This window comes from Salarias fasciatus, chromosome 1 (assembly GCF_902148845.1).
Source record: "Salarias fasciatus chromosome 1, fSalaFa1.1, whole genome shotgun sequence".
Taxonomy (NCBI): Eukaryota; Metazoa; Chordata; class Actinopteri; order Blenniiformes; family Blenniidae; genus Salarias; species Salarias fasciatus.
The window spans coordinates 21,158,953-21,183,021 of record NC_043745.1 but is presented as its reverse complement, the minus strand read 5'-3'; the positions used below and the strand labels follow the sequence as shown (position 1 = coordinate 21,183,021).

General features: G+C 41.5%; 1 protein-coding gene across 1 annotated transcript; it reads right to left on the bottom strand.

The window, feature by feature from the left end:
• Positions 1–1,160: 1,160 nt before the first annotated feature.
• LOC115391946 (DNA-binding protein RFX7-like) lies at positions 1,161–18,947 on the bottom strand. The gene is made up of 9 exons (XM_030096387.1): positions 18,709–18,947; positions 14,765–14,798; positions 12,285–12,370; positions 11,955–12,077; positions 10,364–10,481; positions 9,124–9,207; positions 8,814–9,027; positions 6,913–7,193; positions 1,161–5,792 (listed from the first exon to the last, which is right to left on the bottom strand). Exons 1-9 carry the CDS (start codon positions 18,834–18,836, stop codon positions 2,697–2,699), a joined length of 4,164 nt encoding a protein of 1,387 aa, XP_029952247.1. The 5' UTR covers positions 18,837–18,947; the 3' UTR covers positions 1,161–2,696.
• Between the last annotated feature and the right edge of the window lie 5,122 nt (positions 18,948–24,069).

The window sequence follows — 24,069 nt, the reverse complement described above, 5'->3', positions numbered from 1 at the left end:
CACACAGAGGAGCAAGGGTCAACAAATACCGCACACTCAGCTCAGTTCAATAACAGAACTGACAGGAACAAAAACACTAAAGCTGCATTTATATATAAAAAAAAAACAACACTTGTTGCTCATTTCTCACAATAATCTTATTCAGCATTATTTGTTTATTTTTATCAATGTGTAGGGCTAGACTCAATGCACGGAGTTTGCAGTGTGTTCAGATAAAATTACAGAGATATACTGTTAATAGTCAGATTTACACATTTTCTTAAATGTTTCCCACCAAAGTCTAATTCTAAATGATTTCAGGTAACAAATTCAATCTTACGTGTTTTGGTAAAATTTCTCATATGAACCATATGAATATGAACCATTGCTTAAAAAAAAAAAAAAAAAACCTTTTTATAGGATATGTAGTGTTACACTAATATTGTTTGCTACAAAACACCAAATCAGTGCATATATTACATTATTTTCAATGCAAACCCCAAAGTCGTACGTAACATAAAGTCTTACATGGCCATGACACACACACAATAAATAAATAGTTGTGAAACAAAACAAGAGGCAACTCTCACGATTTGTACAACAAATAAAGTTAATGTGACACACACACATCCGGATCTACCGCTAACACAGTGAAACAGTGCATCAGTAAAATGCAGTGTTTTAGAAACAGTATGTACTGCTCAGGTTTGAAGAAAACATCTACAAGAGTAAACAAAGAGAAAACGCTTTCCCAACTGACTTGTTTCAGGAAAAAAGTTTTCACTCTTTTCTTTTTTTTCCTGAAATGAATGAATACAGTTGTTGAATATCTAGTAACAGTTTGTCCATCACATCGAAGATTGTTTTTGGTTACATCTTTGGCATAGACATAAGGCTCGGAAACCAAAGGCCCTCAGAAGCACCTTTGCAGTCAGTGCTGGTGTGACGTCCGCACACCGCGGCTCTGCGTCAACTCCACTTTCACGTCTGGGCTGATCCACCATCACACAATCAACCATACACAGAAAGCCTTTATGACTGTTAATGTATCATAAACAGAGTAAGAGGTTAAAAAAAAATTATTCCCATCAGTTCACATTCAAATATGATTTATCTGAATCAATCATTTGTTGAAGTTAAAAAAAAAAAGCATCTGAATAGATTTAATTTGTCCATCCATCCTGTCATTCATGCTTTATTCAAACTATGGTAACGGGAGTGCTGAACACAAGTTTCCAGTGACATGGCAATAAACACAGATACTTTGCTGGCAGTAGAGCTTGCAGATTTTTCTACACAATTTTCTGTTTGACATGGATAATTAGTGCATATATTTTAGCGATATCTTTGCAGAGCAGCATTGCATGACATTTTATCCATAGAGTGCATTTGATTGTTAATCTCGCAAAAAAAAAATTTAAGTGAATTGCTTGGCCTTCTACATTTTATATTTACGTTAGTGCAATATTATTACTAATAACATGCATAGTAATAAAAAAAAAAGTATGACACACTTTAGAAAAGCACTGAAAATGGTTGAACTCTATGATTAACATTACAGAATTTGGCCTCTCACCCCAGTTTTATAGACACTAAACACATTACATTTCTCATAATCTTTGAAAGGGATAATAAATATATAAAATAGAACGGTTACAAAATTTGTCTTTGCAGTGGTCTGGCTTGCTCAAAAAGATACCAGGTATCCCATCAATATGTTACACTACTGTGTTAAGAATTAGATAAGATTAGATAAAATTGCAATAAATTTGTTATATTAAATGCATAGCATTATACGTTTGATATATTATGACAGAGTATATTTCTGGGATTCCCATCAATGGACTTCTCTTCTTTTAACATGTCTTAAAGCTGGGGGGGGGGGGAAATCTAAATCTTGAACAAAGGTAAAGTTTTCTCACATACTAATGTTCCACACATGTTCATTTGATATAATTGCTTTGTTGTAATTTATGCTTTGATCACATGTCACCTTCATAAGTCGAAATTTCACAATGTAAATCTGCAGTATGCAGGATTCAGTGGCATCAAGTGAGAAAGAAAAATAATTTTTTTGTGTACTCATATGAAAAAAAAACATCAGTTTGAAGTTGCTAAATCCACCTCACTTTCCCCATCCAGGCAGGGAGGAACACCTCTGGCCGAGAAACATGTGGAAAACACCATATTTCTTTTTTTTTTCCGTTCATGGCTTCTATACAAATACTGTAGTGCATTATTAATTGAAGAGAACCTGCTCATAATAATAATTTTAAAAAAATGGCATAGTTACTTTTTATGTGGTTATAAACTAATAAAACATGATTGAAACATGGTGTCCCTTTTCTCCTCTCAGATTCCTTAAAGTAATACAAGGAATTTTTTTACTATGGCTTTGTATAATCATGAATCACATCAATGATTGAGATAAATATTATGCATAAAAGATTTTAGTTTTTGAGTTAGGTTTCTGTTTTGGTTTGTTCTGTGTGTTCTGCTAACGCAACGTGAGGCGACGCGCTGTCTGGAGGGAAATGACCAGCATTTCAGCATAAGCCTTATCTCATTTTAGCCTGGCACTTAAACTGGACACCTATCACTGTGTCCAGTGTTGCATTATAAAGTGAAAATGCCTAAAAATAAATACAACAAACAGCAACCACACTTTGCCATGATCAACACAGCTTGAAAAAAAAAAAAAAAAAGAAGCTCTTTCTTCAGCCCATTAAACCGACAGCTGGATGATCTTTGCTGTCCAGCCAGTCCAGATCACTTGCATGTGCCGTCTCGCCGGCAATACGCTGAAACAGGGTATTGTTCACCAGTTCCTCTGGAACAGCATTCTGATAAGGACCTTGGTGCAGATTTGGGTCGAACAGTAGGTTTGTGTCCAGTGCGTTCAGGTCGTTGATGCTACTCGAGAGCTCCGACGTCATTCTGATCTCACAGGGGAACTCTGCTCCGCTGGTCGTCAGCTCGGACACCTGTTCCATGAACTGAGTGCCGACAGCAAGGCCGCCACCGGTCAGCATCTCCTGACTGCTGCTGAAATCCAGCTGCTGGTGCTGCTGCTGTGAGCTTAAAGCTAACATTGTGGACTGCCCTCCAGAGACTGATTGGACTTGGCTGTCTCCTGCTGGGAGACCCATTGGATCGTTGACAGCATTTTCTATGAGATAATTGGGCCCCTGTAGTTTGCACATGGCAGTGGATTCAGTGAGGCTGAGGTGACCCTCAGTGCAGGAGGGGTCAGGGTTAGACTCCAGGATCTCAGTGAGGTTCATGCGTGCTGTATAGGTGGAAGGTGAATTATTTATGCCCACACCCCGCACAGAGTCATCACGATCCCCATCAAGCTTGCTCAGGGAGACACTGGAAACATTTTTGCTGTTGCACAGTTGGGCCGACATCGGCAGGACTTCAGTTTGCATCATGATGTTGAGAGGCACAGAGCGACTCCTCTGAGCCATGCTGCTCGCCCCAAAACCCGTCTGGCTGTTCGGAAAGATGCTCAACTCCTCGGGTGTTGCCAGAGGATTAAATGCAGACATCAGTGAACGGGGTACATTGGAAAGAGAGCCGTTTCCTGTACTTCCACTCAGATTCCTCTGATGGACAGCAGGGCTCACACTGCGGCAGCGAAACGTTGTAGTGGCCGCGTTGGTTTTGTTATCCAGAGGAGCCGGCACAGCGAAGCCCTCCTGCCGGGTCATGTTAGCCAACTGCTGCTGAACGGGTGAGACTGGAGTGAGACGGGCAAAGTGGCTGTCATGGTGTCGCGCATGAGGAATGGCAAAGGCGTGAGGCTTCTGAAACTGGTAGCCCTGGTAGCTGGGAAGGATACCCATCCCACTGTTGGACTTGTTTGCACTCCCACCGCTGCTGTTGTAACTGTTGCTCATCCACTCCAGCCTGGTCTTGTCAGGGTGGGTGGCCATCGGCCTCTGCATGGGCTTGACGGGACTGCTGGAGACGGTGCTGCCGTCGTGGAAGCCGGTGATGCTGGAGTTGATGGGCGTAAATGCAAACGGGTTCCTGCACTCCACCGGGCTGGGAGGCACCGTGCTGCTGCAGTTGGAGTGTGGCGTACCTGCAGGGGTGTGACGGCTACTTCCCAGAGCGCTGTCCACTGGGGTCGTGGATGCGATATGAGAGCAGGGGCTCTCGCCAGTCAGACCTTGAGCTCCACCCATCATTTCTGGCGTTGGCGTGGGTGTGGGTGTTGGACTTGGAAGTGGGTTCCCGCTGTTGTTAGCTGTCTGATAGAAGCCAGTCACGGTCTGATTGGTGGACGTCATGCTGTCTGGTATCGCAGCCTGTTGCCCCTGCAGCGCCGCACAGCTTCTGAACTCCTGTTGACGGTTGAGTTTCATCTGCTCCTCCATCTGCACCAATTCTTCCATGATGCTGTCTTGAGTCACGTCATCATCAAAGTGAAAGTAGTCCATGACGGACTGCAGGGGCAGCTGACCGCTCGACGGCGCTTGGCTTAAAAACCCCAGGTTTTCAGGAGCAGGACTGGACTCGGTGTAATTCTGCTGTTGCCCTTCCAGACCTCCCATTACCGAGTTTGAACTCACACCCAAATACTTCTGAAAGCCGGGATTATTGGGAACAGCTTGCATGTTCGCCACTGTGTGCCCCTGATGTTGCTGCATTAATGGGTGACTGACGAGAGTGCCAGTTTCCATAACAGTGGAAATATTTTTCCTCTGTATTGAGCTATATGTTTTGGCAACAGAGTAAAATCCACTGGCTCTGAAAGAGGACGTACAGAGTGTATTGACTGGAGTGGACAAGGTAGAGTTCAATTTCATCTCCACCTCTCTGGTGACTGGTGCACTTTCAGGTCTAACTGGAGCGCCTGGCCTGGAAATGTACCCAAGACCAGCAGCACCCTCTGCTGACTGCTGGGGTACAAATACCCTTTTGACTGGGGTGGTGTCTGGGCTGAGGCCTGAACGTTTCCTGGATATGTTACCTTCCTTTGTGTGGCAGCTTTCTTCAAATGAAGGTGCTCTGCTGGAGCAGAGTGAAGAACAAACGGTGCTGGCATTGTGAGAGGACGGAGCGCTTGTTTCACAAACGTTGTCATTGCTGCTTTCACCTATTGTCACAGTGTCAATGCTTAAAGACACCTTTCCATTGCATGTTTCCTCCAGACCAGGAAAGCATTTAGTCTGAGGGATGGGCACACTGGCAGCCCTCTGGGCAGCCCCTCCAACTCGACACATATTAGCTCTTTGGGTCAAACCCTGATTGCTGGGACTTTGTGTTAGGCTGTTTCTGTGTATATCTTCATTTACCATTTCAACATCACTGCTGATATCCAGTCCTGGACTGAGCATTGGGGTCTGTATGGACGCCGCAGGGGTGCGCCTTATGGCTTGATCAGAGCCACTGTCCTCGGTGAGGGCAGAACTGACGTCTGCAGATGCCGCGCACACCGCGGTGTTTGTAAGGGAAGCGGTGGTTTCACTGATGGTGGCCGGAAGCGATATGGCCGTCATCTTCACTAAACTGACCGGGCTGACGTGACACGAGGTCATCACAGTCTTAACGGGGTTGTTGGTGATGATCATGGTGGAGGGCGAGCGCAAAGCGATGGCAGTGGCGGCTGAAGGTTTGGGCAGGATTTGAGCATAGCGCTGCCGGGCCGTGCGCTCCCCCACCGCACTGGGAACAATATTCTGGGCAGGTTTGGGACTCGGTTTGGCTGCTTTTACTGGCTGGGTCACCATTTGGAAGTTGATGGGAAGCACTTTGCTCTCCAGCGTTCCCACTGGACTTGAGGTCATCAGCTCTCCGCTTCTCTGCAGAGAGAGAGGATAAAGCACAAACGAGAAACAATGAATAATAGATAATATTTTATATTCACAAAGTAATATCCTGCCATTTCTCTGTGGTTACTGCTTTTTACCATAAACTCTTGATTGCTGCTGTTTATCTTGATATCAGTTAAATTTTTGCATTATTTGTTGCTGAATGTTTTATTTGTAAGATCTTTACTGTGATCTTTAGTCTTGTTATTAAAAAAAAAAAAAAAACAACAACAACAACTGGAAAAACAGGTGGGGGATTTTCAGTCTTCATGTTTGGACATTGTGGTGTCCCCCAGGGGTCAGTATTGGGACCAAAACTATTTACCAGTATTCTGTATATAAATGACATCTGCAAGGTCTACACAGTACTTCATTTTTTTTAATTGGCTAATGATACAAATATATTTTGCAAAGGGGAAAGCCAATAACAATTCATGAGGGAAATGTCATCAGACTCAGATCAATTGAAAAAGTGGTATTAATCGACCAAAGCACTGGCTGGAAACCTCAGTTCAAATATGTGCAAACCAAAATACCAAAGAGTATTACAGTCCTCAGTAAAGCAAAATACTTTTTCAACAGTTAAGCTTTACACACTCTGTACTGTTCAGTAATACTGGCATATCTGAGTTACTTTGTGGAACAAATCCTCACTCCGACCACTGAGCACACTGCAGAAACGAGCCATCAGACTGGTTCATAAGACGACTTCCATGACCACACCAGCGACTTATTTATAAAAATACAGCCTACTAAAACTCCCACATCTGATAGAATTTGAAACTGCTAAATTAATGCACAAAGCTAGAAACAAACAAACATCATTCCCAGACATCGTTCAGAAACTTTTCACTGATAGAGAGGAGGGGTGTAACTACAGGAGGAATCTGGACTTCAGAACCACAATGAGGAGGATGAGCAGAAGAGTGAGGATCTGGAATAAACTCAGCCAAGAAATAAAACAGTGTCCAAGCATGAGACTGTTTAAAAAAAACAAGGCTCAGGCTCATCATCTTGCATATTCAAAGTAATTCTAGATGTTTTTTTGTTGTTTTTCCTAACCCGATGACAATAACAGATTTTCATCAACAGGTGAGTTCAGTCTGCTTACAGTGATTGGGCTTGGGACAGCAGTCACCACGATGCCTATGGTCGGGGGAGGTAACGGAGGGGTGGGGGTCCCGCAAGGCACACTGCTGTCTGGCCTCTTGGTCTGACCGTCTCCAGGTAGAGGAGAGTGCAGCTTCTGCTCCTGCTGTTTCCTCTGGATCTTCCTCTGGAGCTGCTGCTTCGCGTCGACAGACGGCGAGGACAGTGTCGCCGAGTGAGGCTGGAAAGTCTGAGCCTCCGTTGTGGGGACGAAGGCTGAGACAGTCTGCTGAGCTTTGACCTCTGAAGACAGAAAGCAGAGAGATACAAAAACATTTCACATGTAACTATAATCAGAGGTAGTGGAAGCAGCAATGTACCTCAAAATGCATGAGATGCTTTAATAATCTTATAATTTGTTTAATCAAAATTTAAACTTTTCTTAATTGAATCATCTTCAAACTTTGACAAGAAGACTTAGTGTTTTAGTTCTGATGTTAATAATGACCAATTTAAAAGGAATTTCTATTTTTTCCTTTTCTCTTGTTTGAAGTCAAAACAGTTTTTTGATTGCTTTTGTTCTGAGGATGGAAACACAAACATTTTAAAGCTCGTGTCCGCAGTTTCCGTTCGTTTCCAGAGTATGTATCATTTTTTAACAGAGCTTAAATGTGTCAGTCTTGTTCGATACTATATTATAACATTAGCGTAAAGCACTATAAAAATCTATTTATGAGCCCCGCCTTCGCCTCATAGACCCCCATGTTATCCGAAAAAGCGCCGGTCAGCTTCAGCCAATAGATTGCGAGCTTCCGCCTTGTCACGCTGTCAATCAACGTGTGCGGAGCCAGAGAGCACGGCCGCTCGCCCAGGCAGAGGAGAGTTAGCTCCGCAGCAGCCGCCGCGCTTACCTTGGATATATCCACTGTCTGCTGAACATCCACCGTGAACAGTTAAACATGTAGGACGCTGTAGGACTCGGAGGCTCTCATTTTCACCCGACAGATAATACGCATGCACAATTAAAGGGGCGTGGCTTGGTCGCTCATGAAAGCAGAGGGAGGGCGGAACCTCGAGACATTGGATTAAAAAAAACCTCTCTCTTTCAAAACTCCGGACACGAGCTTTAAGTTGAGCATTTTTGACTCATCCACACAAATATTGCCAACAGTGCAGTAATGAAGCCTCCCTTCATAAAACCATAGCTTCTCTTGATTAACAGAGGAATGAAGTGAAGATGGGATTTCATCCTGCAATACAGGAACAATATGTAACCTTTAGACTTTTGCTTCCACTGCTATCTTTGATGCAATATTATCAACACCTGCACCTACGTATGTTCAATTTAACAAACAGAATAAAAGCTAAACAGCCCATAAACAACTGAGAAATGGGAGACAAACACTTGCAAAAATGTAATTTTATAAAAGTATTGTGAGCTGTTTAAACAAAAAGGTGCTTCAAAAACCTCTCATTTATTGCCTAACTGCACCACCTTATTACATATAAAATTTCATTTTAAATCTTGAATATTAACTTAAATGTCAGCATCATGTTATTTTAGAGGAACTTTGATTTTGATCTTTGTTTTGGTTTAAGTCATGAGGAAATACATGTTTTATTCAGTAACTCTGAGGGAAGCTTTATGTTGGATGCTTAAGACTTCGTTCAGCTGAAAAAAAAAAACACTGTCATCTCATCTGCTGGACACTGCAGTGTTTCTCCAATACCAGATGGCCAGGCTCCAAGTGAATGTAAAGATGTTTTAAAAATACATTTACGTTGGGCATTGTGGTGACACAGGAGGAAATAATGGATCCTGTTTTAATTTTTGCATCAGATGCACTAACAGGCTTTGACCACCAGATTTCACTGTTGATCCCTTTTTAGTTCACACAGCTTGAGGCCAGTTTCACATCTTACCTGTTGCTGTGCCGGTCATTATGGTGAGAGCTGCCAAAGACTTGTTGCTGATGTAATGGCTGTCGATTAGGAAGCGAGCCAAGTCCTCAACGGCATCAAACTGCCGTTTCAGGACCTTCTGAGCCCACTCGCACACCAGGTCGCACGCTGCAAATCGCACATCCTCCTTGATGCTGCCCAGCTGACCTGGAGACTCCAGAACATCACACTGACTCTGCACACAACACATTGAAATAAGAGTAAGAAATACAGACAGAGTACAAAGATCATATTCTGAAACAATGCAAAAGACAGGTTGAAGTGATCTTACTGCATCTGCTGTCTTATGTAGATCCAGAGTAGGTAAAGATGGCATGTGAACAAAAGGTCTCTTCCTTAGTCCGCTGTAGCAATACGTGACTCAGTGTTAAGAAAAATGACCAAAAAAAGCATACTGTATTGAAACAGACAATATAAATAAACATCAGAAAACTCTGTGAGAACAACATCACCATACTAGTGAATGTCTAAAAATCTGAATAAAAAGTAATTTTCACATTTATTACTTATGAAATGAAACAAGGCGTTATATTTCAGATATAATGTTGTCCAGAGGGGCCAAAGTCCAGAGGTTTTGGTCCTCTCCATGCTCCAACACAAGAGTGTATCGATAGAAAAATGATTAACTTCAGGTGTGGTGGAGGAGGGCCTCTGTGAAAGCTGCAGGATTCTGAACCTCCAGGTTTGGCTCCCTGAATTGCTTGAAACATTTTTCAAAGTGACAGCTGCATTTCAGCGTAACACTGAACAAAACGGTCTGCTGAGGTTGACACAAGGAGCCAGCAGTGAATGAGTGTGATCACTGTTTTCTAACATGAGTTCGACAAGAGTTCTTGCAAGAAAGAGCAAAATCTACTGTGAGAAAGTGTTTCAGCAGTAAATATTAAGCCACTGGCAATGAACAAAACACCAACTGGTTCAAATGTTGCTGTGATTCCACAAGCTACAACTGAATATTTGCGTCAGTGCAGCTTGTATTTAGAAAGAAGGTTTATGGCGCCGTGGCCGGTGTGTTCACCTCATAGCCAGTACACCCAGTTCAGTGTTGTCCAAAGTGTTTTGTGTATATGAGCTTTTGTGCTCCTCCGAGCAGTCTGCTTTTGTACCTCAGTTCAAATGCTCAAACTGCAAATACGTATATGAAGGATTTATGGATGTAACTTCTTTGAAAAAAAAAAAAAAGAAGTAAAAAACCCGAATTTGCTGTTGAAGATTTTTAAACCAGACATTTCAGACTATGGACCTCACCTCCTGCCTTTACCTTCAATAAATGCCACCACAATAAACTAAGGCACTTTGACGTCACCAGCTGAATGGAAGAAAAGTGTCCTAAAGGTCAAGATGACAGTGATTCTCCTGAGGGTCCCTGCATTATGCCTGTGCTTCTGAGGCTGAGGGGGGACTTTATTTCATTTCACGTCTATATTTAGAGGGCTTATGAACTGCAGCAGCAGATGGTCTGTGACCAGAGACACAGGCCAGACTGTTACAATCCATTCCAGTCAAGGATATTTTGATTTTCCTCTCATGCCAAGCCGACGTGCCTTCATGTTCGGGAAGACATTTTTCATCATCTTTCCAAAGTCTGCAGCACTCAGCGGGTGGTAGTTCAGATTGTCGCAGAAGCTCCTGCAACACAACAACATAAGTAAAATTAAAAACAGGACAGAGATCATCCAATGACTGACTGAGTTATAACCTGACTGTGATGTGCCCACACAGTGTTTTGGTTTCTTTATCCTGATTGGTTTGTTTTGATATCCAATTACTTCGCATTTTTTTGGTTTTCTCTGTTTAAAAGCTTAAAAATACTTTGAAAACCCCACATCTGCCCATCTGCTCTGTTCATCAGCAACTCATAAATCAGCTCTTGTTGCAAAGTGAGACTTCTTGCTGTTGAATAGCACGATAGGTCTTGGGAGCTGTAAAGCTGAATTAAAAGAATGCTCATCCAGAGACACCACTCCAAATGATGCTCTTCAATTGCTAGATTGGTAAAAAGGCAACTACTATTGCTTTGCTCAATAAGGTGAACTGATTTGTTTACAGCTTGTTGTGCATCAGTAAAACGTGTCCAAAAACTCTGATGTTGCACTTTATGCTTTTCCATTCTTCCCCACTGCAGTCCAGCACAGGCTGTCAGTATAAACAGGTGAGTCAGAACAGAGGGAAAAGACGCAGGGGTGTTTCTGTGCTTACGACAAGTTAAAAGCAGAGGTGCTATGAGTTGTCATAAAATTGCGAAGCTTTGTGTAGCTCAACTATTTAATTGTTCGCTCAGCAATGATTTAACTATATTATTAAATGAGGTTCAGAAATAAGATAATTTGTCGGATCAACCTCATGTCAGTCTAATAAAGGTCAGTAACTCTTCAATGAATCTGTACAATTTAAACAATATTAAGGTTAAATTATGTTCAGGTTGAGACCAACATCCAAATTTAACTTTTAATCAACACTGTCATTGAGTGTTTTTATACTGAGTCTGTTTGATGCAAACTGATTAATGAATATTAAGAATGGTAAGCATCATGAAGCCACCTGGTCTGTGGTCAATACCGCATTTTTTAAGTAACTTATAACAGTTAAACTGACTTCACAAGGTTGGACTCAGAAGTGACTGAAGCCTAAATTTTTTTAATTTCAGACCTTTATGATATTTTTACCGTAGAATCACACACTGCGTCTCCAAAGCCTTTTCACCTATGTGTCCTGAAGGCGCCAATAATTCTGGAGGGTGCTGTATTTCTGTTCTAGTAGAGTTAAAAAGACCGTTACATAACACTGTCAGAGCATTTCAATGACTGTCTCAGACTTTCCATTCTAATATTACCGACACATGCTGCTCTGTGATTCTCATGCCTGCAGCATCTATTTATACTGACGCTTTAGCCTGCAGCAATTTAGAGGAGAAAGAAGCTCAAAGCGCCAGTCGCTGTGCGAAACACCAACGCCAGCGAACACTTTGGTCACACTGATTACTTCTTCATGTGCATGTATGTGTTAATTACTCCAACATGTTTAATTAAAACTGTGAGAGCTACACTTGCAGAACATAAACTTAACTCAAGTGGATCTTGCCTCCACTTGGTTTCTACCTACTTGTATTCGTCGTAGACCTCCTGCTTGGGGAGAGAGGTTTCTGGGTATTCCTCTAAGTGATTGCGGATCCAGTTGAAGGCGTGCACCTGCTGTACACGACTTGACGACAGGCCACTGTGGTCACTGATGAAAGATGTGACAAAAAAAAAAAAGAAAAAAACTCAAGTGACGTATGGCCAACAACACAGGATACAAGTCACTGTAACTTCAAGACTGAGAAGTTGTGTGTTTATTTATCATTGCTGCCATTTCACATCACCGCTATGAAGCTTCTTTGAATTATTTAAATGCCTTTCTGTGTCGTGAACGTTTTAGGAAGACATGTCTTACCTTTTATCAGTAGTACTGCTGGTATAAGAAGGCAACTTAAGGTAGAGGTAGAGTTTTTCAATGTCGGAGAATTTCTCCACATCTTGCTGTGAGAACGGAAAGAGAGGTTTTTAAGGCTTTTACAGTCAAACGTCAAACAATAATGTTTGCAAGTTAGATTAGCGACAAATAAGGTTTTAACAAAGTTTCTTCAAATATGTATTTAGAAAAGAAAATAATCACAAACTTCTGCACAACAAATGAACGAAATACATTAAAGATTAACAAAAAACCCATGAATAATTGAGAAGAAAAGAAGTATTCAGTTTTAGAGTTAAAATAATTAAATCTAAGAGTGTCAGCTGTCAGATGATGGTGAAATATAGTGACAACGTGTGTTTAGACAGCAAGCCCATGTTCTTTCAAATCACTGTAACAACAACGTGCTCAGTGTACAGTGTTATGTGCTTCAGTAGAACAGCCATGGCAAAAATTTTACCTGAACGAAGGCGACCATCTTAATTCGTTTCTTACATGACATTTTTGCTTTGTGTGCATTAATGAGACTGCAGTGGGTTAAAGTGTTGGACTGAGAAGTCATTTCTGCTAAGACTCTGCATCTGTTGTGTATGTTAATCACATCTGAAATCTGCCACGTAGAATTAAAAAAAAGTTCTATTTACTTTTTATCCATCACAACAATAATGACAGCATCATTATCATCTGTTACATTCAAAGAGCCCCATCATAGCTTTAAAGCAGCTCAAAATGCTTTGCAAAAACAGATGCCATAGACACATGCAACAAATAAAAGCGAAGGGAGAGACAAAGTAAAAGACGGAGAGTACAGGCAAAATAATAAAGAAAGCATAAAAGAAAAGTGTTGAAGCATCATCAGTTAAAGGCAGGACATTAAAGTAGGCATTGACCCGTTAACAACAGAGGATGTCTGTCTGAGGGTGAAACATGATCCAAATCCTCGTTACATGAAAACAGAAGGAAGCATCCGCCGAGCCGTCACTGTTTAACCGGCGCGTCGAGCAGACCGGGATCATGTGGTCTGAAGGAACGGCTCCGAACGTGTTCTGACAGTCTGCAGGCATGTAACGCAAATGTTTGTGTTTCGTGAGTGAATCTAAACACCGTTTCCCTGTGGCAGTGTAATACTACAACAGTTTGCTTTAAAATGTAGAGTTTCACTCTGAAAATGTCATTTTCAGGGTGGCTCACTTCCTGTTCTGCTGGCAGTGACCATCAGTGTCTGTGTTACTGTGTCCTCTAGTTAAACTAGAAACAAAATGCTACTTCTGTGTATTTGTTGCTTTTGTTTTTATTTTACTTGGACACCTTGTTCATTTTGTGCAGCTTTATTAATAATAAATTAGATATTTAAAGATGTAATGGGAAAAGCAGTGGTTTCAGTCTATTTGATCTACAAGTTTGTTTTTTCTTTAAATTGAATTCTGTGTTTCCTTGTTCGGTAGCAACTGCAGCAGAGAAATATCAACTGGCGTCACTGCAGATAGTTTGTCCTTCAAAAAGCACCGATGTCATTCACTATGCTGTAAAACTCAGAGTTGAAGTATTTTCTGCTCCGTTACTGGGAAAGCGGAGCAACATGTCCAGCACAGCAGCATCCGTCTGCTGCAGGTCCGCATTTCACACGTTGCTTTTTTGTTTTTTTCCTGCGGGGCTATAGCTATGCACCAGGCCTATTTTTGCAGGAGCATTTCACATCTCTTAGGTAACGGACTGATTGGTTCACCAAACACACCTATGATGAGCGAAGACAGTAAACAGAGCCCCAACGAACGTGTCTTGAGTCAATCTCTACTCTTCGATTATGCACAACCAAAAAGAAGGAGCGCGTTTCATATTTGACATTTTCAGTCACAGATCAAAATTAACACAGCTCATACACTCAACTATACACTGTGGAAATGTATTTTTCACTTCACAGGGTTTTTAATAGCTGAGAGAAGACCATCCAGTATCCTCGCCACCCGGGGTCACGATGGCTGAGTGAGTAGAGCAAGAGGCCTTTCACTGCTGAGGTTGGTAGTCTGATTACCCATCTCATTCTGTCCGCTGATCAATCTGATCTTGTGTGCATGTAAAGTTTGAAAGTCATTCAAAACTCCTGGAGCAGTGAAAATAGCTATTATGAATGAAGCCCATTTATTTGGGCTCACAGCTTGAATTTACTGTATGTAGGCTCAGAAGAATCAACACCAGGTTTTCTAATAGTGTTTCAGCTTTGAGCTTCAATGTGTTTTTTTGCATTGCGGTGATCCCCATAAGCCATTCTCCCCAGGCTGATCTTAAAAACTGCTGCACAGATTTGATTTTTTTTGTTGTTGTTTTAAATCACCTCTGGACAAAAACAAACCACCTGGATGAACATGATGAAAACATCAATACACGGTTTCTAAATGTAAAAAAAAGAAATTATGTTTTAATTAAACAGAACTAAATACATTAAAAATAAGAGCAGTACTCACCAGAATGCTTTCTACCTTTAACTGGACAGATTTGCTGCAAAATAGAGACATAGTATAGATTAGTATGAAGTCAGTGTAACATGAGCTCCTGTGTTCAAAGTGTATTTATTTATAAAGCAGAGGAATGTTTGGCATGAGACGACCCTCCCTTCAGCATCTCTCAGGTCATGTATCCCTCCACCAGGAACACATGTCATATGTAAAACACACAAGCACACACACACACGCACACGCACATAATAAAGGTAGAAATAAAAGGAAAAAAAAGGTTTTCATCTTTTAGCTGTGTGTAAAATATAGCTGATGTGTTCTGTCGATTGATTTTATTCACAAACCCATCTCGAATTGTCCTCGATGATTAAAGAAACGAGATCATCAAGAGCAGCAGATAGCGCACGCGAAACAGATCAACGGCTAAACGTCCATTCTGACGGCAAGAAAATGTCTTTCCTTCTGCAATCCACAGACAGGTCAGACTGTTGTTGACAGAGAGGCAGAAGGCAGGTCACACTTAAAGACTCTTACTTGACGACAACACCGAGCAGGTCACGATCAGGAGACGGTCTAAGCCACGACAAGAACAGTTCGCTTTAATTCACTGTTACCAGGTGGGCCAAGGATTTCCCAGGACCGGGAGGCCGTCATTAAGCTGTTTGTCATCAGATTTGGTTTGTAAACTGAACGACGCCTGATGCAACTTTCTGCAAGAACTTTTATTAGAAACTAAAGAAGACGGTGTTTAAATTAAAGCGCGATCGTGTGCAGGAGCAGCTCTCTGATGTAGAGGATTTAATGGAAACCGGCAGGTAGCGGTGCGTTTGCTCAGACTATCACTGGACTGATTGTTGCACATGAACTTGCTGACCCAGGCGACAGCCGTCTTGTTCTCCCGTGAACCTCCTGGCAGCAGGTCACCGAGGTGAGCGTCAGTGTTTGTGCTCTAATCCTCTTAAAGGTTAAACATTTGTGGCGTGGGACAAATATTCAATATCCCAATGAGCTATTGATAATTTGGCGGCAGCGCGGTCAGACGGGGCAGTCGAGGATATTTCATGCTGACATTTGAACTCTGAACTGTCGTCTTTGCTGGTCGGGCGACTTTTCGGCATTTCATGCCTCTTTGGTATTTAAACGATCGTACTCAAGTTCACCGAGAAGATAAAAAGGTCAGAACATTGTCTTACAAACATAGCAGGCGCCGTTAATGTGAACCATCAGTAGATTCAGCTCAGGAGCATTACTCCCCTCAAAGAGCCTTTTCAAAAACCTCTTTTCTCATTTTAGGCAGAAGCTGTGTGAAGAAGTGTGATGTTATAACTGACTTCCTGCACAGTTCGTTGCAGCCAATGAGATATATTGTTTTACATGTTTCAATATTTTACGCATCTTAAATTTATCCAAAGCTGACGACTTGTCAACCTGCTGTAACCGGAACACGACCTGCCTGCCGTTAAATCAGACTCTTAGTGATGTTTGCCAGCATCGCCCAGGGTGTCTTGACGAGTGTGTCGTCACACACACACACACACACACACACACACACACACACACACACACACACACACACACCGAAAGGCAGAGCCTGCTCAGGCCGTCTCCTCAGTGTGTAGAGAAAAAGATCCAGGGGACCACTTGATTGTTTAGAAACGATCAGCTTTTCAGTGCTGTGCAGTACTGGTTTTTAACCAGCAAAGACAAAACAAAGGGAAAAAACATGCATAACACTGAAAACTAGTCGGTTTTATTTTATTCTGATTTCAGTTTTTCAGCTTTCAAATGTTTCGTGTCAGCTCTCAATCAAAAATACACCAAACACCCAGCGAATGTTAGAAAGGTTTTAAATGCCGGCGGTACAGTGCGGCAGTGGTTTAGCACTTTCACCTCACAACAAGAAGATCTGGGTTCAAATACCAGCTGGACCTTTCTGTGTGGAGTTTGCATGTTCTCCCCATGTGTGCGGGTTTCCTCCCATGAGCCAAACACATACATGTGGTTAATTGTTTACCCTTAACTGCCCCTAAGTGTGAATATGAGTGTTCGTGCCCTGTGATGGACTGGGGTTGGCTCCAGCGCCCTGCCACCCTGCACCGGACTGGTAGAGCAACAGAAGATGAATGGATTTTGAAAGTGTCAAATCGTAAAAGCTGAGTGAATTCTTTCAGAGTCTAACTTTGTCTTCACCTGATTAAATGCCTAAAATGTAAACTGGTGAGAATGAATGGCAACAAAGTATTTGAAAACATTTCAACCACATCCAGAAATAAAAATATAGATTCAGGTATTTCATCAAACTGCTTCCTTCACACGGCCGCAGCAGTGTTACATTAAGACCAAAACTACTGAAGTCGTACTTTTTTGTATTATTCAGAAGAGCCGATTTTGCCCCTGTAATTATTTGCATCCTTGTTTTTTTAGCTAAGATGACTGTAATATGAGGTCATTGGTCATCTCAAATTGTCTTGAGTGTGTGTAGGTCTTATTGTGGTTTTAGTTAATAATGATATCCAGCAATGACTTGTTTGGAAGTGTCATTTGTTGCAGAGATCTGTGTTGTAAGAGTAAAATTCATAAACTTCAAGATGTCAATAATCTAATCTGTTAGTGATGATGACTTTCAATAGTGTCTTTCCCAAGTCTTAGTGATTTGCATATTTTGACTGTACTTCAGGATTGTACTTTTATAGAACAAAATGTAGCTTTTACTTTAGTGTCATGTATCATGTATCTGGGGACTCAAAGAATTCATATGAGCACATTGTTACACTGTAGTACAATGTTCAACATCATGAAAAACAAACACAACAGGTCCAGTTAAAACAGACCCAGACACATATTTGGGGATCTGATATTTTGCTCCTTATTAACAGAACCAAATCACACAGGAGCTGCAGGTTTATCAGCTGCGTGTCTTCTCATGTGGTGACTGCAGAGGCCATTGAGTCCAGTAATCATTGTGCTGAGAGAACCAGTTTTACTTGACTGGAGAGTTGTGACATGACAGGTTATCCTGCTGGATGTTGCCATGAGATGCTCATATACGCTGGTCAAATTAAGATCATAAAAGGAGCAACAGTGCTCAGGTAGACTGTGGTGTTTAACAACTGGAACCAAATGGACCTGTTGTGTGTGTCTGTGTGTCTCTAAGAAAACACCTGACACACTGGTACCAGCCTGAACTGCTGACACAAAACAGGACGGATCTGTGCTTTTATGTGCCAAATTCTAAAACAAGAAATCAAAGTTCAGTAGACCAGACATCAGTTTTACAATAATCTATTACTGTATTTTGAGCCAGGATCAACTGAAACATCAGCTTTAGCATTCTGTTTGTTTCACACAAAGTGCAAACCTGAGATGAAACAAGTCCAACGTTTATGTTTGCTGTTTTCCTCTGAATTTTAGCATCAGAAGACTGATGGATATATTCCTACTGTCACTTCTATCTCCTTTCCTTTCACCTTGATGTTCAGCTTTGCCATGTTTCTATGCCTGAACGCACTGAGCCATGCCCTGCGATTCCACCGATTACTTGTTTGCATTAGCAGTTGAACAGGTGGACCTACTTCTGTAACCACTGAGTGTATTTATGAACTTGAACTTCAATGTGAAGTACACTGACTGAACAGTTCAGGTTCACAAATGTGAACGAAACTGTTCAAATCATTCTGTTTTCTGTGGTTACACTATTTGATGTTTACAGCAAAAAAAAAAACAAACAAAAAAACCATACTGATTCTTTTTTCGTACAATCACACTTCAGATTGGACAAAAACATAAAATCGAAACATATGCATTAAATCTGAGCGTGTATAAATGCCTAGCGTGCGCATTTTGCGCGCTGTTGTTTGTCCCTGGCCCGCGTGCGGACGAGTCGTCCCTTGACGCACAGTAGTAAAGAGACCATGAGACCATGAGACCATGAGACCATGAGACCATGCCCCTACCAGATGGAGCTCTTGATCCGGAGCTCAGCGCCCTGCAGTCCGGGAAGCAGGCCAGGGAGGCTCTCCGCGTTCGGCTGCTGCTGCTGCTGCTGCTGCTGCTCCTGTCCGTGCAGGTTCTCCTCCGCCATGGCTCCTCCGGGCCTCGGAGGTGCACGGATCCGGACGGGACAGGAGGCGTGGACGGGTGCCGCCGCCCGGTACGGTCGCCCACGCACCGGAGGACGCGGCGATGCTAACGGGACAGCACTGCTGCTGCTGCTGCTGCTGCCGCTGTTGTTGTTGTTGTTTGTTCCCCCCTCCCTCTGCCCTCCCGCCCCCCTCCCTCCACTCCTCGTGTTCCGGAGAGGCGGTGAAGCCGAGCTCCGAGCCTCTCAGGCGGCTCTCTGCGCGGAAACCCGGCGGCTGGTAAACAAGTGGATGAGTGGAGGGCACGGCCGCGGCTCCCGTCTGTCAGTGGCACGGCTTTTAAATGCCGAGCGTACGCATGCGCACTGGCACGCCCAGCGATCAAAACACACGCACACACGCACGCACACGCGCACATTACAGTCAATCAGACGCGGTCAACATGACTTCTCATTGATTTCAGTCAAGCTTTGCTGAAGGGGTTTCGCTTCCTTTTCTACTTTAGAAATATGTATTAACTACATAACTACTTCACATTATATAGTACATTTCTTTGAAAACCAGAAGGTACTACTAAATAATAACCTTTAGCATTTTTGAAGTTAGTGCATCCATTGTTTTACCATAAAAATTTCCTGTCACACTATAGTTATTACATGAAGAATAACAGCTTGAGAACTACTTTGAATAAGGTATTTTATGTACCGGTAAATTCATGCTTTCTATTGAACATGCCATGAAGAATAACTCATATTTTCATATTGTTTTAGTAGCTTGAGATGAGTACTTTTTTAATTTTCTTTATTTTTTTAAAAACAGCATTTATAATAATTGCTCATCTTTGGATAAAGCTGCATCCATCCAACCTTTCTGCTTCTCCAGCTCTGTCACACTCCACCACAGGGCAAACACACAGAATGGCAACACACTCATTTGTACAGGCAATTTCAAGGAGCCCAATTTCTCAAAGAAATGTTTGTGGACTGGGAGAATACCAGAAAATCCTAAAACATGCATAAGTTGCACTGTTGTATAATTTATTCTTCATACCTCGAAGCAACTCTTGGCAGGCAGCTCACCATTTGAGGACCAATCAACCAATCTGTGATCATGCAAATTCTATAGAGATGATCTCTTAGTAGACTTGAAACAAGGCTATTCTCTCTGTGAGACAGGCATGCTAACTACACTTAACTATTAGTCAGAAAGAAATGAGTGATTTCTTTCCGTCCATCCATCCATCATACTTTTGCACCTGACCTGTCTTGTTCAGGACTGCAGATGCATTGGCTTGACCACAGCTGACATTGAACAGAAGTCTGGGGACATCATAGACTGGTCGGCAGTCCATCAGAAGGCAAACTCAGAGAAACAGACAATCTGACTCTCACACTGTGGCTGTGCTAATCAGAGAGAAAATGTCAGTGAACAACTTTTTTCAAAGTCAGATGTTTGAAATAAAAATGTTTTAGAAAAGAAAAATATTTGCAACATGACTTGTATGACACTTATTACGACGGCAATAATCTGCCAATAAAATAAAGACAGAAGATAAAGTCTCTTTTCACTTGTGGGCCTCCCTGAAAGCATAATCTCTAAGTAAAACTGTTAATCTGTCTGTGTCTGTAAGTGTGTGTTTATCAGTGGCGTTGTTAGACCTATTTTAGGGGGCTGAAGCCCCCCTAAAATATTGCTCACCCCACAAATAATTTAGTGTTGTTTTGTTAAAAAAAAAAGGAAAAAAAAATCTTTTGAGCAAAAAATGCCTGCATATTCAATATAAATGGGCCAGAATATGAGTTTTCAATTAATATAGGGGAGACTGGGGACAACTGTAACACTTTTTGTTTGAGAAGTGTAACTCGGTTGTTGTTTGTGCTGGAGATCTCAGATTTTGACATGTAGTACCCACATTTGTCTTCTATAAAGTACATTCAGTTGTACTTTTAAGACACCATGACAGTTTATGTAAATTATTGTCAAATACAAAGTAGTATGTTGTTACAACCTACCCCGGCACTGGGGTAAGTTGTAACACTACTTGGGGATAGTTGTAACACTAAAATTGTTATGCTTAACAAAGATCCACACTAATATTTATATGCAAGAGCTATAATTAATTTTAAAGAAGGAACAATATAAATCCAAGAATGCAAAAACAATGATAAAAATAACAAAAAAATTCAAGTTAAATACAATACTAATATATAATATGAAATAAATCAATAGAGAAATGAAAAAAATAAATAAAATAGAGATCTATGGAACAATCAACAAACCGCTCTTGAACCTATTAACCATGTAAACTGCCATTTTGTTTAATCAGACAGGCAATTGTGGCCAATGTACCTGTCCTTGCCTGGGATGCAGGCTTCATGGGCCCAAAATCTACATTGCTGACATCTGATCCACACTTCCTTTGGCCATGAATTACCAAAGTGCTCCAAGCAGACAATGCAGATGTTTTTATCATCTGAGGAGTCAGTCATCTGAGATTAAAAGGCCATATTTGTGTACTTTGAAATCTAGCTTGTATGTTATTTGGTGTCACAAGTGGGATCGCAGTGTTAACCAGATTCAGGATGTTGTAGATGCTCATGGCTTTAGCAGGATTCATCCTCATCCATGCTGTGTTGATACATTTTTTAAACAGATCATACACGCTACAATCTAGGGGTTGCAATCTGTAACTGCATTATGGTGGAAATGTGACGAGGATAATGCCATTTTCTTCTTGAAAATTGTTACAACCATCCCTGACCCAGGCAGCCATTAAAAAGCAAACCATTTTTAGCTTTTAGCTTCAAAGCTGGCACTACTGTAACACATCAAATTAAACTAGAGAAACTAATGATTGAAATTATGTAAGTAAAAGAACTGTATCTGCAAAGGATACTATGGAAAAAATATTTAGGGAGAAAATTTTTACTTTCTTGCCTGAGTATAGTTTTTCTTCTCTAAAACTGAGAGCTTTTACAATAGGGACATGCAAATCCACCTGTGAGCTCACTTTAGAAGTGGGTATGGGCTATATTGAGGACAACGCCACAGCTCCTTCTTGATTGGTGAAACTGAGAGTGTTACAACTGTCCCTGTGTTACAACTGTCCCCGGTCTCCCTAAGCGATTATTATGCACTGACTTATGATCTGTCCGTTTCCCCTCACTTCATAGCGTCAGCTAGAGAAATGCTCCCTGTTTGACAAATAAAACCTGGATTTAACATTAAAGACCAGGGTTCTCAAATATTTTGGTTCCAGGGGCCTCACTCCTCTTAATCCTCATGTTAATTAACTACAGTCTGCCATTTGTAACCACAAATGCTATATGGATTATCTAAGCTAACACAGGTGAAGGCTTGATGATGCTACATTTTCACTTCACAGTATTTACAATTTATAATATATCACAGCTTTCAGAACATGAGCAGTGTTGTAATGTGGATGTTGTGTTCTAGTCAGGCAGGTCAGGGGTCAGCACACATGCTCATTGGATTCCTGCAGTTAGAGCAGGCAACAGGAAGTTAAGGAGTTAATCAGTGTGAGCAGTGAGATGTTCTGTGCTGCAGCTGTTAATAAAGTCTGGAGATCTGAAGATCCATACCACAGATTTTCTTTCATCTTCAAGTAACTACAAACATTATGAACACTGACTCAGTCCTGATGAACCCGTTTGTTGAACAAAGAAATCAAAACCTTCTGAAGTGGTTCAGCACTTACTCAGCACTTACTGATTCTGTCAGAATCACTGGCAGAAAACTGACAAACATAACAGTTATCCAGTAAATATGTATAACAAGTCGTATCACACACATCTCAGTCACTCAGATCACTAACAGGTTAAAATAGTGAGAAGGTGAGTCTGTTTCTCAGGACACAGTTTCTCTATTCCTCTACCAATAAATCAGAAGCTCCCTGTGTGCATAAATGTAGTCTTCACTTCTTTCTTAAAAAAGAAATTGTTCGTTTAGTGATTGAACTCTGGTTCTTGGTAATCAGGAACTGCTTTAGCTTGGTGGGTTCTTGGTTTCATCTGCTACCAGCTGAAGACTCTCCACACATCCTGGTCTTCTGTCTCTGCTCTCAATGAAACCAAACTCCAGATCATGGTCATGATATCTTCTCAGTTCTGCTGGTTTAGAGTCAGCAGCACCTGATGAAGAGGCTTATTTAAATATGTTAGAAACATTGAAGCAGCAACAGGAGCGATGAGAGTATCGCTGACAGTCATGTCAGAGTTTATATTGGGAGAAATGTTATTGGTGCATTCCTATACCCATTGGTAGATATATACTTAAAAAAAACTGGTACAACATAGTTACTAATTTATTATCATGTTATTTGAAATTTTCCCATGGACCACCAAGCTATGGCTGTTGGACTCCTGGGGGTCAGGTGACCCCTGTTTGAGAGCCACTGAACATGCTGCTGCTCTGCAAACCTTTATTTGTAATTGTACTGCATTAAAAAACAAAGAAACTGAAATAGTAATGAATAATTTCTCAGTCATTTTTACCTGTTTGTGAAGTTTTGTGCTCGTGCGCTATATGTTCAGTCACATCTTGTGCATCTCCTGGGGGGTGAGCCCCTCCTGTCCTCAAAACCTAGTGACGCCCCTGGTGGGTATCGACTTTGTGTACCCTTCTCATTTGTCAATTTACATATTTAGCTGCAACATTAATCGGAATAAACATAGAGACACACCACGTTCGAGCTTTAAAATTGCTGAAGTACTGAGATGCTCCAGTTGGGGGCGATAAAACACAATCAATGTTTCTGAAGGACCTGTGTAGATTTTGAAATAAAGTCTGACTGAAGCCGTTTTGCTTCTGCCCACACCGGACTTATAGCAAGTAAAGTCTGATTGTCATATATCAGTATTTTGAACTACACGCCAGAGGCAGGAGAGATTTTCAAGTTTAACTGTTCTTGTTGAGCAGAATGAATTATGAAAATACAGATCAAATTAAATTTATTCTGATTAGTTCATCTCTTTATTTTATTATTTTACTCCAATTGTCCATCTTCTACTGTATATTGCTTTATCTTGCTCATGGCCCTGGGGTGTTGGAGTCAATCTCAGCCAACTATTGGTGTAGGCAGCATGCACTCTGTACAGGTCTCCAGTTCATCACAAGACAAACACAGAGAGACAGACAACCACACACTCTCACATTCATACCTAGGGCCAGTATGAGATCACCAGTTAACATTTTATGCATGTCCTTTTGGACCAT